At 31.7% G+C, this 13,893-nt stretch overlaps 2 protein-coding genes, 2 long non-coding RNA genes and 1 pseudogene across 7 annotated transcripts; 3 read left to right on the forward strand and 2 right to left on the reverse strand.

Moving 5' to 3' along the window:
• Positions 1–876: 876 nt before the first annotated feature.
• On the forward strand, positions 877–1,389 carry LOC130505985 (uncharacterized). The gene has a single exon (XM_057000586.1). The coding sequence runs from the start codon at positions 877–879 to the stop codon at positions 1,387–1,389; it is 513 nt and encodes a 170-aa protein (XP_056856566.1).
• Positions 1,390–2,061: 672 nt separating this feature from the next.
• LOC108836027 (uncharacterized) lies at positions 2,062–4,029 on the forward strand. 4 transcript variants are annotated; one of them, XR_008941869.1, is made up of 5 exons: positions 2,062–2,486; positions 2,590–2,747; positions 3,077–3,365; positions 3,433–3,715; positions 3,806–4,029. It is a non-coding gene; the product is annotated as an uncharacterized LOC108836027 (long non-coding RNA). The 4 variants fall into 4 exon arrangements; XR_008941870.1 differs by having other exon boundaries at positions 2,066–2,486; positions 3,273–3,365; XR_008941867.1 differs by having other exon boundaries at positions 3,077–3,715.
• An 865-nt stretch (positions 4,030–4,894) lies between these two features.
• Positions 4,895–6,216, reverse strand: LOC130505983 (uncharacterized). Its single transcript, XR_008941866.1, has 2 exons — positions 5,288–6,216; positions 4,895–5,199 (listed from the first exon to the last, which is right to left on the reverse strand). It is a non-coding gene; the product is annotated as an uncharacterized LOC130505983 (long non-coding RNA).
• Positions 6,217–10,480: 4,264 nt separating this feature from the next.
• On the forward strand, positions 10,481–11,533 carry LOC130505984 (cytosolic sulfotransferase 1-like). The gene has a single exon (XM_057000585.1). The coding sequence runs from the start codon at positions 10,481–10,483 to the stop codon at positions 11,465–11,467; it is 987 nt and encodes a 328-aa protein (XP_056856565.1). The 3' UTR covers positions 11,468–11,533.
• Positions 11,534–12,171: 638 nt separating this feature from the next.
• On the reverse strand, positions 12,172–13,620 carry LOC130505982 (uncharacterized; annotated as a pseudogene).
• Positions 13,621–13,893: the final 273 nt, after the last annotated feature.

Consider the following 13,893-nt stretch of genomic DNA (forward strand, 5'->3'; position numbering starts at 1 on the left):
TTTGAATGTGATTTGTTGGGTTGTAGGAGGTGGTTTTAACTTTAATTTTTACCTACAACCTCTAAAATCACCAATTATGTTTTTATATTGGTTTTTAAAGCTACATCAAAAATGTAGAGAAAATGACTGTAACTACCTTATTTTCTAAAGCTCTATTTTTTTGCTGTAGGAAATATATTGCTGTAGCAATAAATTTTAAATCTACATCACTTAAAGTTAAATCAAAAAATTCTACAACCTAAATCCTATATTAAATTTTCTCTAGGTACAACCAAACCAATCACTCCCTGTCTTGGTTTATAAAATTTGTTCCAACTAAAAATTCACATTAAAACCAAAAATATCAAACTTATTTCAAAAGCATAAGAGATATGAATACCAAACGCTAAATTTTTTTTTTTGGTAAAATGTTAAGATTTATACAATTTTTTTTTTAAAAAAATTTACAATATTGCAGCAGCAACTTATTACAGCAAACTAGAAACCACAACAACCCTTAAAACAAGAACAGAAACAAGAACAGACAAGAACAGAAACAGAAAAGAACCTCAAGGAGGTCTGGTACAAGAGAAATAAAATTGCAGAAGAGAGTGAGTTGAGGATGACGTAGCCGGGATGGAGAGCAAACGATCTCTGATGAGTCTGTCTAGGGAGGCGCGAAGGACTTCCGGGGTTGAGACTGATGAGGTAAAAATTCTTGCATTTCTCTCCCTCCATAGGAGATATATTGTTGATTGCAAGAGGAGTTTGAGCAGAGAAGTAGCTTGAGGACGGACTCATACCTAAAGATTATAACAACACCATCATCGCACTCATACCTAAAGTTCCTGAAGGCTGTAGAATGGGGAATTCCGACCTATCAGCTGCTGTAACCTAATGTATAAGATCATCACAAAGATAATATCAAAGAAGTTAAAGCGGGTTCTGCTAGAATGCATCAGTCCGAATCAAGCTGCATTCTTAAAAGGTAGAAGCTTGGGTGAAAATGTTTTGCTGTCCACAGAGCTTATAAGGGATTATCAAAAGGCTACTTGTCAAAGAAGCTCCATGCTCAAGGTTGATATACGAAAGGCATTTGATACGGTCACTTGGGACTTTGTTTCTAAGGTTCTTGAAGCGCAGGGGTTTCTTCCTCTATTCAGAACCTGGATACGTGAGTGTATATCAACGCCTAGATTCTCGGTTGCATTTAATGGAGAACTGGCTGGTTTTTTCAGGGGCAAAAAAGGGCTAAGGCAAGAAGACTCTATCTCTCCATATCTTTTCATTATGGTTATGAAGTGTTGTCTAAACTTCTGGAGAGAGCTGCTGAAAATAGGCAATTTCGTCTACACCCGAAATGCGAAGATCCGAGACTCACTCATAGACAGGAGTCCTTACCAACGTTAATTTGTCTCGTCATATGGAACATTAGGGTTAGAAGTCAAAAATATATAAATTATACTCCCTCCGTTTCCTAAATATAAGATGTTTTAGAATAAAAACACGTTTATTAAGAAAATCATTTTTTATCTAAAAACTATTATTAAAGTTATAAATTAAAAACTATCTTACCAACTATAAAATAGAACTATTAAATTTGATTAGTTACACAGTTTTTTGATAAAGTTAAAGTTACCTAGAAATATGAGAACATCTTACATATTGAAACAAAAAAATTATTCTAAAACATCTTATATTTAGGAACAGAGGAAGTATTACTTTTTATCATTTTTGAGAAATTTTGAAAACGTGGTAGTTACGAATACATGGTTTTAGTTAAAGATTCCACAATGTTCATATTATATAGATAATACTACTAGCTACTAATAGATAAAATAAACACACTAGTTTTATCATTTGGATTTCGAGTTAAAGTTGCTTGAAAAAGACTTAGGATTGAGAGGGTAAATTAGGGCCGTCTTAATATTGTACAAGGGCCCTGGGGCAAACATTTTTTTAAGGCCTATAGTAAATTAATTTTTTAGTTGGTAAAAATTTCTGAAATTGTGAGCATCGAATATGCTTATATTCTCTTTGTAATTTAACTAGAAAAAATTGTGATACAACTTTTTAATCAATACTATTAAAACAGAAGGCCCTTTTTTTAGGTGCCCTCCTGTTTCAACAATATTTACCATTTTTTGCCACTGTATTATTTTTAAGCTATGTTTTTAATTAAAATCAGTATTTTTGTAATTTTTTTTATTCAAACAGAAACACATATGTGATAGCTATGTAATTCTTTTTATTTTCGTAATACATTCAAAGTAATCGAATATACCCTAAATCCCTAATAATACTGAACGACATATTACCTGAAATCCCTAATAATACTAAACGACATCTATTTAGTTTGATTTTGTACCACTTTCAACCGTGGTTTTTCGAAGATTATACAGATGAAGCTTGATACAAATGCTTTGAAACTTCCATTCCTACGATTGGCAAAAATATGCTTGATGATTTTTCTATTCTATCCTCCACTGATCTCCCGAACATCATATGTGAGTTTTATTTCTTTGATGCGATTCTTTTGTGTTCATCCGATAAGCAATATGTGTTGTTGATTTTAGTTTTTTTTTCTGGGTTTCATTTTGATGAGTTTAGTAAGAAGCTGTACAGATTGTGAAGCCTGCGGAAGGAACAACCACACCCGCTTTTTTCTTCTGAGTTGTCATGGTCGCTGCTGATTTTCGGGCTAGGAGAGGAGGCGAATCAATCGAGATGAAGGAGAAGATTGATGTCAATAAGAAGCCAATGACTAGGTATATACTTCTTTGCCCGAATTGAGTTTTATTTTGGAAACCCCAACACTTGATTTTGCTAAGATCCCAATTTCTTTCATTGTATGGTTTTGTTCTTGCTTCCACTGTCTGGGTTTCTTCTTGCGTATTGGGTTCGTATCGTACTTATTCCGATTTCGTTTCAATTACTCTGTTTTATTCTCAGTGAACGGTTATCTTCACCCATCTTTAAAGAGCTCAAAGTTTAAGCTTTTTATGTTTCTGCAATGTCTTTACAGAAAATAGTTTCTTTGTCTTCCCAAATTGATATGCTGATGAATCATTAGTAATGAGTACCTTATTTGTCTCAGATATTTTAAGGAAGCCAAACATTAACCCTGTTGTCTGTTTATTTGACCCTGGAGAAAAGACTTCTGTGGAGGGTCCTGTCACACCTTTTATTCTCCATAATTCTTTTTCTCTGCTTATGTATTTCCAGCTAATAAGTATAAGTGTTCTTGCTTTGAAACTTGGACTTTATTATATGTACTGATGCTTTTTGATCAGCTTAATGAGCAGCGTCAAACTGATTCCTGAGCAGCGTCGAACTGGTGGAAGGGTGATATGGAGAGCAGGAAGCGTGATGGTGGTTTATCATGGGTGTGACTCCTTCTGCGATCTCTAATCAAATTGCCAGACCTGAAGAAACTCTTTTTTTTTGTTCCAGATGTATCTTCAGCTGGCATTAAAGCAACAAAATGCCAAGTAGTCTAAACGCACCTCCGGAAATCAAAGATCCGATTGTCAAGAACCCGATTCGCAAGGAGAGTATGACAGAAGAAGAATCTGAGTTTAACAGTCTATTAAACAGCTTAGGCTCACGTTTTCACGAGTGGTGGGGTACTGGTGTGATTCCGGTGAGCGCTGACTTACTACCTCATACGATTCCCGGTTAAAAAACACATTTCAGGCTTCTTCCTATAAAACTCTCCCTTGCCATTTTGCTCTTGGTAAGATGCTTTCTAATTCCTACTTACATTTTTCTCGGAGGGTTCTGTTTCGTGTGCCAAAATTTTTGACTTGAAATATGCACTTTACAGGTAGGAACAGGAATCACTAAGAATTGGCAACGCTATACTTAAGCCCTGGGAGAAAAGTTTGATTGCAAAGATTGCCGTGAAGCGAGGTATCCAGAATTCAAATAACAAACTGATGGCGGATGAGATATTAGTGTTTGTACATAATTCTCTTTCTCTGCTTATGTATTTCCAGCTTAGAAATAAAAGGGAAAACAGAATTTAATATAAAAAATAAGTCAATGTTTATATACCTTTGTATTTTTATATGTGGCCAAGAGAACGTACCCACACTGAAAAAAATAATATATAAAGCATGTATATATTTTAATTTTTAATTAAAATTTCTGACAAAAATAATTAAATCCATATTTTGAAATGGGTGTAAAAATCAATATTATTAAGGTAGAATCACAAAATTGGATCCAACTGGTGTCTAAAATTGGTTACAACCTTATATTATTTAAAATAAATAGATAATTATTGTGAAATTTGAAAATTCCTTTTAAACTATTTTAAATTTTTTATTTTGAATTTTAAATATTTATTTATTTATTAAAATATTAAACTAACAAAATTCAAAATAAATAAATATATAGATAAATAAGTATATTTATTATTTAAAAAATGATATCAGTCTTAATATTTTGTTTATACACTCCATAATTAAAAATAAGTCTAAATCAATTATTTATCAAATATAAAATACATATATATATATATATAATATATATATATATATATTAAGCTTCAGGATATAAATCGAGAATCAAAGTCTAACAGAAACAGAACCGAATCAATTTAACAAAATATCTGAATGGTTCTTACATCTCTAAAATAGAAAAACTAAAATCAAACCAAGAATCAAATGGGTATCCGAATATCTCAAACACATTTTATATATCTAAAAATATTAATTATATTTAGTTTTAAAGTTATCAAATAGTCTAAAAATATTATTTATAAATCGAACTGCCCAAAAACTAGGTTACTCTATTATTTTTTATCTGTAATATTTAAAAGTATCCTAATTTCTTGATAGAACTGAATCACTTGAATATATTTTATTCAAAAAATTAAATTTATCCTATTTATCCGTTATTTTATCCAAAATGAATTTTAACTGAACTATTTAAAATTAGCCAAAAGTGGGAGCCGAACTCAAATGTTAATTATCAACAAGATCAAACTCGACCAAAGCAAATCTCTGAAACTAAAACGCACACACACACAAACTGAAAAATGAAAAATCCAAGGTAACAAACAGAAATATATTTTTTCTTTATTTAAAATTTTCAAAATACCTGTCTTCCTCTTAAGGAATTCATTTGTTTGACGTTTTGGATTGCTATAACTGATTATCAAACTCCTCCTGCAATTCGATCACCATTCTCTCTTCATCCGCCAAGAATAACCACCTATTAAAAGACATATAAAGTTTAGGCAAACAAAACAAAGACTGAAGAAGAATAATAAAAAAACCATGGATTGGATTAAGTTGTATACTTTTTGAGATTGGGCGGAGTATGTTGAACCAACGGAGACGGCATGATTTCCCGGTGCGTTGAAGAAGACCTTTGGATTGAATTGAGCTCCACTCACGCGGACCGTATCTTTGATGAACACTTCGTCTTCTTCGGCTTTCCATGGCCCTTTCTTTATCAATTCTTCTTTGCCGCGTCCATGTATTTTTGTTTTAAATCGGTCTCTGTTTGGTAAATCGTGATGTTTTGTCTCAAATATCTAACCTGAAATAATAATTAGGAAACAAGAATATTTAACAAACAGATTTAATTTCTACTAAAATATTAAACAAAAAAGCTCTAACCGGTGATATAAGGAATCAAAAAGAATGACCAATTCCTATGCGTTCCTTAAAAATTACATCATTTATGAATAATGGTAATGACCAATTCCTATCTATTCCTTAAAAATTACACCATTTATGAAGAATTTTTGTTATGTGTAACAAAAACAAAAGTAATAAATTTTTCTTTTCATTTCTTTTATTTTGTTCCTGCAATTTTTTTCCTACTCATTCATATTCCTATTTTAATGGTCACCAGTTAAAGCCAAAGACAAATGAATACGCAGTTGACATATGAATTCGTAAAAGAACAAAGATAGAAAAGAGAACATGTTCATATTGGAGAGCAACGAATCCGCGGTGTCCTCCGGTTTTGGTCGCTGAATCGGCATAGATCGTAGAAGACTTTTTTTTTATGAACAACGATCGGAATCGACTTTGGTTTGTGTTACATAGAATATAACTTATGGGATTTTTTTAATATAACTCATGGGCTTAAGACTCATTTTGCTTAAACCCAATATTAAAAAAACAATTCATCAAACCCCATTGTAAACTAAGGTTTTTATTTTCAAGTATAATTTAAATATTGACTATGTTTATTAAAAAATTTAGTTTATTTATATTATTATTTAAATATCTCATATTCATCAACCTCTTTTTTCATCTATAATATTATTTAATTATCTCATATGAATATATATATATATGTAAATTAAAGAAGATATTATTATTAAATTTTTTACATAATAAAAATTTACCAAAGCAAAGTTTTCAATTTTTTTAACATCTTATAATTAAGTTTTAGATCTAAACATAAGTAAAAATACAAACTTATCATAAATAACCAAAGAGAATAAGTTTTTTGAAATACAAATATAAAACTTTAAAATAACTTATTCTCTAATCAAATGATTTTTTTTTCAACCATTCACAATACTAACATTTTGTATATATGAAAACCAATATAAACCTAAAAAACAACTTCTAACATAAATCATTAAAACACTTGATATACATTTTATGTTGAAACACATAATATATACAAACATAAATTTGCCAAAGAAACATATCCGCCATTGTCACTTTCTCAAAACATAAATTAAAATCTCAACTATTTAACTCGGTATATTATCAAAACATGAGTTACAATCTAAAACGTGTAACTCGAATTAGTATTACGCATCGTTATAATAGTATAGATTATACTTCAAAACCAAATTATACAATGTTTGATGTTTAAACTTTACAGGAAACAAATCCCGTCCGTCCAAAGGAAACATACCCGCCCTCTTAACGGTTGCTTGCCACGCAATCTGTCGGTAAGATTATACGTTATCGTAGTTGATATATATATATGTTGGACCAAACCAAATTTATTAACGACAATCGATCTCAATCCAGATATTCATGCCTAAACACACTTATGAAAAATTGAATAAAAGCATAAATTTAGAACAAAACGATTATCCCGCCCTTATCCCGCCCTCTAAAGGGCGGGTCAAAATCTAGTACTGTTTAAATCTAAATCAGAAATGCCAATGATAATAATTAGGGCCCCTAGTATTATAGGATTTGAACCGGACCCGGGACAGTCGCACCGCCACCCTCCCTATTGAGCCGACACCGTAAATATTACGTTTCATGGAGGCCAAAGAATTCCTTCTTCTTGATAATGAGCCATCTTGGAGCTTCAAAGTTGTTCCTTCGTCAACAAGGGTTCGTACAACCTTCATTTCCCAGTTCCTCTATGCGCTTTTGGTTTGCAAGGTTCGGTCTCTTTTTCTTTGAAATTTGTTAGAAGAAATATGGATCTATACATCTATGACATACATTCATTTTAGTAATAGATGTTTTAATTTTTGTTAGTTTTTGAAAACAAAAAGTGCACGTAAAATAACTTTTGTTTTTTTTTGCATCCGCTTCTAGTGTTTCAAAACGTAAGACCGAATCTATAAACTGACATTCGAGTTATGTAAAACTCCATCTGGTTGATTTAAATATAGAATATTGTTTGGTTTGGGTTGATTTTTATTTGATTCGGGGTTTTTTTGCCCTACTAATCCACACAATCTTGATACTTTTTCTCATAGCTTAGCCTAGTATGTTTCTTCTCATTACCTGAAAATTAATTTTTTAAAAATTGGTTGTGACAATTCCATAGTTTTTTTTGTGAAGAAGCGCTTTGACTATTCCATAGTTTTATTTTTGACAATTCCATAGTTGTTGCTCATTTTGAGTTATTCTGTGGACCAGGTGGGTTTTTCATATGTTGTTTTCGAAATTCTATATATAGCCTTTTATCCATTAATTTATCTTGAAGTGTTCACTATAATTTGAGTAATTGCGTGAATATCCAAAAGATTCGAAATTCTATATAGAGCCTTTTATCCATTGAAATGTTCACTATATTTTTGAGTAAAGATCCAAAAGAACAAAAATAAATCATTGTCAAAGTATACTTTTGGTTTTTTAATAAAAAAACTAATTAAATAGGTAGATGCAATTATTGATATAAACCTCTTGACAAAAAAATATTGATGCAAACTTTAATGAATGGAATCTTGTAACTTTAGATTTCAGATTAAAAAATCAATTCACAAATAGTAATATATATAGATAAAATTATATAGTAATTCATTTATTTAATTTTCTTTAACATTTTATCATTATTTTATTATTTTAATAATTTACTACTATTATTTTAATTTTAGTTGAATGATATTGGATCCTGTGGGTACCTGACGGATCTAAATTCAAAAATATATTCTTTATGAGTTAAATCTGGATTCCATCCGTGGCTATCCTAGTATGGCTCTGATGTTTTGGCTAGTAGTAAAGTTTATAAGAATTATTTACTATATACTATTTGAGAAGAAGTTAAAAAATATACTATTTAAGAAACATTATAATATTTAAATAATGATATTTGTTATCAATAGAATGACTTTTGGGATTTTTAGAAAAGTAAATTGATCCACTTAAAAATATATTATACTTTTCATTAAATTAAACAAATAATAAATGATATATAACAACTATTTTTCTTTAAATAAAAGTTACGAAATTATCTTATATGATTAAATACATGTCAATTAATGATTTTGAATTATAAAGAGTCATTAACAATTTTTGTATCCTCTATCATTTTTTTAGTTTTATATTATTAAAACAAATTAAACAAATTAACCATATAACAACAATTTAAATTTTTGGTATATTTAAAATTTTAAAAAGTTATAAATTAATAAAACTGTCAAATTTCACATTAAAAATTTGTAATCAAAGGTTTCATTTGTTTGCCAAAAGATACATATGATCATAAAACTATATGAGTAAGAAATATTTTTAACAGATAATCAGAATAAAATATATATTTATTTAATATAGTTTAATTAAATTGTATATCATATCCTAAAAAAATATTTAAATTTCAAAACTTGTATTAAGGAAGTATTGAGAATTGAGTATTTTAATGTCAAAATTTACATTGAATTTTTTAAAACGATTTTAAATTACTTAAACTATTAAAAAATTCTATATTAATTTTTTATCAATGATTTAAGGTTTTGTTATAGAAAGATACACATGATCATAAAATAATATGAGTAGGAAGCCTCATTTAATATATAATCATATTAAAATATATTATATATCTATGTTTATACTATTTAAATTAATTGTATATCATATTAAATAGGTAAAAGTGATTATTTGAATTTGTTTATTATAAAATAATTGTAAATAAATAAAATAATAGTTTTGATTTATGTGTTTACACTAATTAAGTTATATATGTAATAATTATTGGCTTCTCAATTATTTCATATATATTTATTATTTTATTATTTGGTAAATAAATGAAATATGTAAAACTATGTACTCCTGTACCATTTTAAGTAATGTTTAAGGTTTTTACATAAAGATTAAGAATATACAAATTTCTATGTGATTTATCTTGGTTACATAAAATTGCATTAAATAAAACCAGTTTAACAAATAAGAAAAACATGTAGTATTTTGTAATTGGTTGCAAATTTTAATTGATATTAAATTTTATTTTGAAATGTGAGAACATCATTTATTATGAAACAAAATAAAAATGCTTAAACACCAATTAAAATGGTAGGGAGGGAGTATAATAATGGTTATCATACGCAAGCACGCATCGTAATCTAGTATATATATATTTAAATAAGGAACAATACTTAGGTTCACCCCTGAGGTGAACTTCTTAAATTCACCTCACTTCTATTAACCAATTAAATCTCCACGTAGGATTAATGATAAAAAAATATCAAATACATTTTTAAAAATTCAAAAAATCTTTTAAATGTCAATTTTAACAAAATTAATACCGTAAAATAAACTCTAAATCCAAACCGTAACCCTAAACCCAAACCATATACCCTCAAGGGTTTGTGTTTAGGGTTTAGAGCTTAGTTTTAGGGTATAGAATTTGATTTTAGGGTATAGGGTTTGGGTTTAGTGTATGGGTTTAGGATATATAATTTTATTTTAGGATATAGAATCTAGAATTTAGGGTATAGGGTTTGGGTTTAGGGCTTAGGATTTGGGTTTAGGGTATAGAGTTTAGGTTTAGGGTTACGGTTTGGATTTAGAATTTAGTTTACGGTATTAATTTTGTTAAAATTGACATTTAAAAAAAATTTTGGCTTTTAAAAAATGTATTTAATATTTTTTGTCGTTAATCCTACGTGGCGATTTGATAGGTTAATAAAGGTGAGGTGAATTTAAGAAGTTCACTCAGGAGTGAACCTAAGTATTTTTCTTAAATAAGCAGTGATCCACCTCCCAAAGCATCCAGCTATAAATTGTGATCTTTGCATTTGGAGAAAATCAGAATTTTATCACCACAAAACTCACTAAAAATGAATGAGAAGGAGCTCCCCGAGCAGTTGAGAGATGATAACTTAAGCGAAGAAACCAAGACATTAATCTCTTCGCTTCCTTCGACCAAAGATTTTATAGGGAAGCTCTACAACTACCAAGGATGTTGGTACTATCCCAACACCCTCCAAGGTGTCCTGAACTTCCAGAAAGGTTTCAAGCCTCAAGAAACCGACATAATCATCGCTTCTTACCCTAAATCTGGCACCACTTGGCTCAAAGCTCTCACTGTCGCTCTCCTTGAGAGATTGAAGGACATTTCTTCTTCTGATGCGCTTCACCCTCTGCAATCAGATAATCCTCATGGCATAGTACCCTTCTTGGAGTTCGGTTTGTATCTCAAAAGCTCAACACCTGACCTGACCAAGTTCTCATCTCCCAGGCTGTTCTCGACACACATGCCGTTACATACGCTTCAAATACCCTTCGAGGACTCTCCATGCAAGATCGTATACGTGTGCAGGGACGTGAAGGACGTGTTGGTATCGCAATGGTATTTCAGGTGCGCTTATCTTCAAAAAGAATTAGACAAAAGGCTTCTAGAGTCTTTATTTGAGTCGTTATGCAATGGAGTTGGCTATTTTGGACCCTTTTGGGAACATGTACTAAGCTATTGGAGAGGTAGCTTGGAATATCCCAAGCATGTCCTCTTCATGAGGTACGAGGAAATGAAGTCAGATCCTGCTGTTCAGGTTAAGAGACTTGCAGAGTTCTTGGGTTGTCCATTCACCGAGGAGGAAGAAGAAGAAGAGAGCGGATCTGTGGACAAGATCTTGGAACTTTGTTCTCTGCGTAGTCTGAGCAGTATGGAGATCAACAAGACTGGAAGTAAGTACGATGTGCATCATTCTAATTATTTCCGCAAAGGAGAAGTGGGCGACTCCAAGAATCATCTGACTCATGAGATGGAAAATAAAATCAACATGATCATCGAGGAAAAATACAAAGGCTCCGGTTTTAAATACTGAATGATGTGTAATTTGTGCTTTCCTTCAATGGATATATATCAACTTTAAAAAATAAAATCATTAATGATGTCGGATTTGTATTTTTTGGAGATTGGCCTTTGGTTTGGGCTAGTCTAGTTTTAAGCAGTGAATTGGTGTTCTTTATCTTATGTTCAGAGTGTTTAGTTCTTATAGTTTGTTGTAGTTGTTGTCTCCGGAAGTATTCCGGCTTGTCTCCCTAGTGTAGTGCTATTATCTCAGGAGACGGTTTGTCCGGCTTGTGGCTGAGGCCATTGGTTTTGTCTCCTGTGATATTTTGGCTACTCCTTAAATGGAATAGATAAAACAGCATATGTTTAAAAGAATGTTAACACCAAACTCCCATGACACACAAAGCTGTTCATAGCTTAACGCTGAACGTGCAGAAGATATCTAATGACATTGATCCAGAGTTTTTTTTTTTTTTTGATCCAGAGTTCTTCAAAGAAGGTCTTGCTAAGTTTAGAGAAAATGAATCCAAATAATCTGTAAGTTGATGCGAAACGTGAGTCCACATGGTGGCGGTTAGAAGAAGCTGGGATGCAAAAAGAGAAGGGTTCATCTTAAGTTGTTTTAGTGTAGAGAGAGGTTTTGTTTTTATATTAAGATAATTATTCAAACCAGTTCTGGATTATTCATTATACAGAGTTTACATGAATGGATAAGAGCTTTAATTAAATTAATTGCACACCTTAAATTGCACACATGACACACACAGAAGCTGAATAAACCCTAAACCCACTTGCTCTTCAACTTATCAACATGTCTAAACTCATATGTCAACACCAGACTCGCATTCATTCTCTTTAATTCAAAGCTCTCTACCAACACATAGCATTTATAACTCTTCCAGTGTGATGAACCGCCTTCGAATCTCTCTGTTCTCTTGATGCTAGACCTTACTTCGTCGCCTTTGTTTAACCACCCGAACCTCTCCTCTTCCCACTTAATCCTCTCCACGACCACTGAACCGAGACCTATCTTCTTGTCTTGTCTCTCTTCCCTTAAGACACTAAACCAAAGAAATCCATCAGCTCTTGTCTCTCTCAGATTGGTTACTTCTCCATCAAGCTTCACCACTTTTGTTTCTACTTCAACATCAACTACCACCTCACTTTCTTCTTTGTTGTAACTACATGAGTAAACCTCTTCCCATCTTTGTTTAAGATTCATAACTGTAATAAGTTGAGTTTTTAATCTGATCCTTTGCGTCTCCTTCTTTCACGAATATGAAAGGAACATACCATTTTCCTACCACAACGCTTGTGTTCACATCTTTGGGAAACTCGGAACGAAGCTTAGCGTTGATTCCCTTTGCATCATCTGTCAAACCAAAGTCTTGAGAGTTCGAGTACCCAACGGTCCAATACTTTCTCTTAAGGAACCTAGGTGGTATACCATTAGGAGCAACAGATGTGGCTGTGTAACGACCAGATGATGCTGGGCGTTGATGGATCTCGAATTGTTGGTATATGTCATAAGGATCTGCTTCTTGTGGCTTAGCATCAGGAACGTAGCTAAAGCAAAAGCAGGAGGGGACTCTGTCTTCTTCTTTTGCACTTTCCGAAGATCCTCTGCAAGAAAAAAAAACTAGGGTTTTAGGAGTTTTGTTGGGCAAGTTAGGTCTCTCAGCTTCGATTTATTAAAAATATATGGATTGAAACCTCAAAGCGTTACTTAAAAGAAAATAAAATTTTCATATTAAGATACAATTTGTGAAGAAACTAATGGAAAATTATATCAAACGAACCAAACAAAATGCTATAATCTATTTTCATGAACCAAAACACAGATAAAATAACTCAAAGATTATTTGGATATACATACCCTGAGTGCTTCCCACGTCTTTTAATGACATAATAACGGTTCAAAAACAGAGGCTGTCCAGGAACCGGAATGAACAGAACCGGGTCTAAGAAACTGCGCCTGTTTTCACCTCCGGTTCTGTACGTCACAGTCAGCTCTGCGTTCTGTGGGAACGGTAAGCCTTTGAGTTCACCAGCGTAGCAAGATCCGAAGCAACAAGTCGGCTTTGACTCTTCATCTTGAATCACAAGTACTCCTGAGTTTGGGCCTTCCGGCAACGTTTGTGTGAAGTTTCTCTGGCATTCCGAGAGATGCCTTGTAACGTACATCTTTAAGGTGGTGAATTATAAATCAAGAAAATGTGATTTGTTTATATAGAGCACCATGGGTTGAGGGATAAAGACGTAAGCTAACTTTACAAGTTATTTTTTTAACGACTTATCAAATATTTTGAGCTAGATGGTCTAATTTTTTTTTTTTTGAAACACAGATGGTCTAATTTATGACCTTGACTTGGTCTCACAAACTTATCATAGAAAAGTCTATTTTCCCACAATGCAATACAGTGACACCTTTGCAATATTCTTCAACCATGCCATTGT

Source organism: Raphanus sativus, unplaced genomic scaffold (assembly GCF_000801105.2).
Source record: "Raphanus sativus cultivar WK10039 unplaced genomic scaffold, ASM80110v3 Scaffold2772, whole genome shotgun sequence".
In the NCBI taxonomy this organism is placed as follows: Eukaryota; Viridiplantae; Streptophyta; class Magnoliopsida; order Brassicales; family Brassicaceae; genus Raphanus; species Raphanus sativus.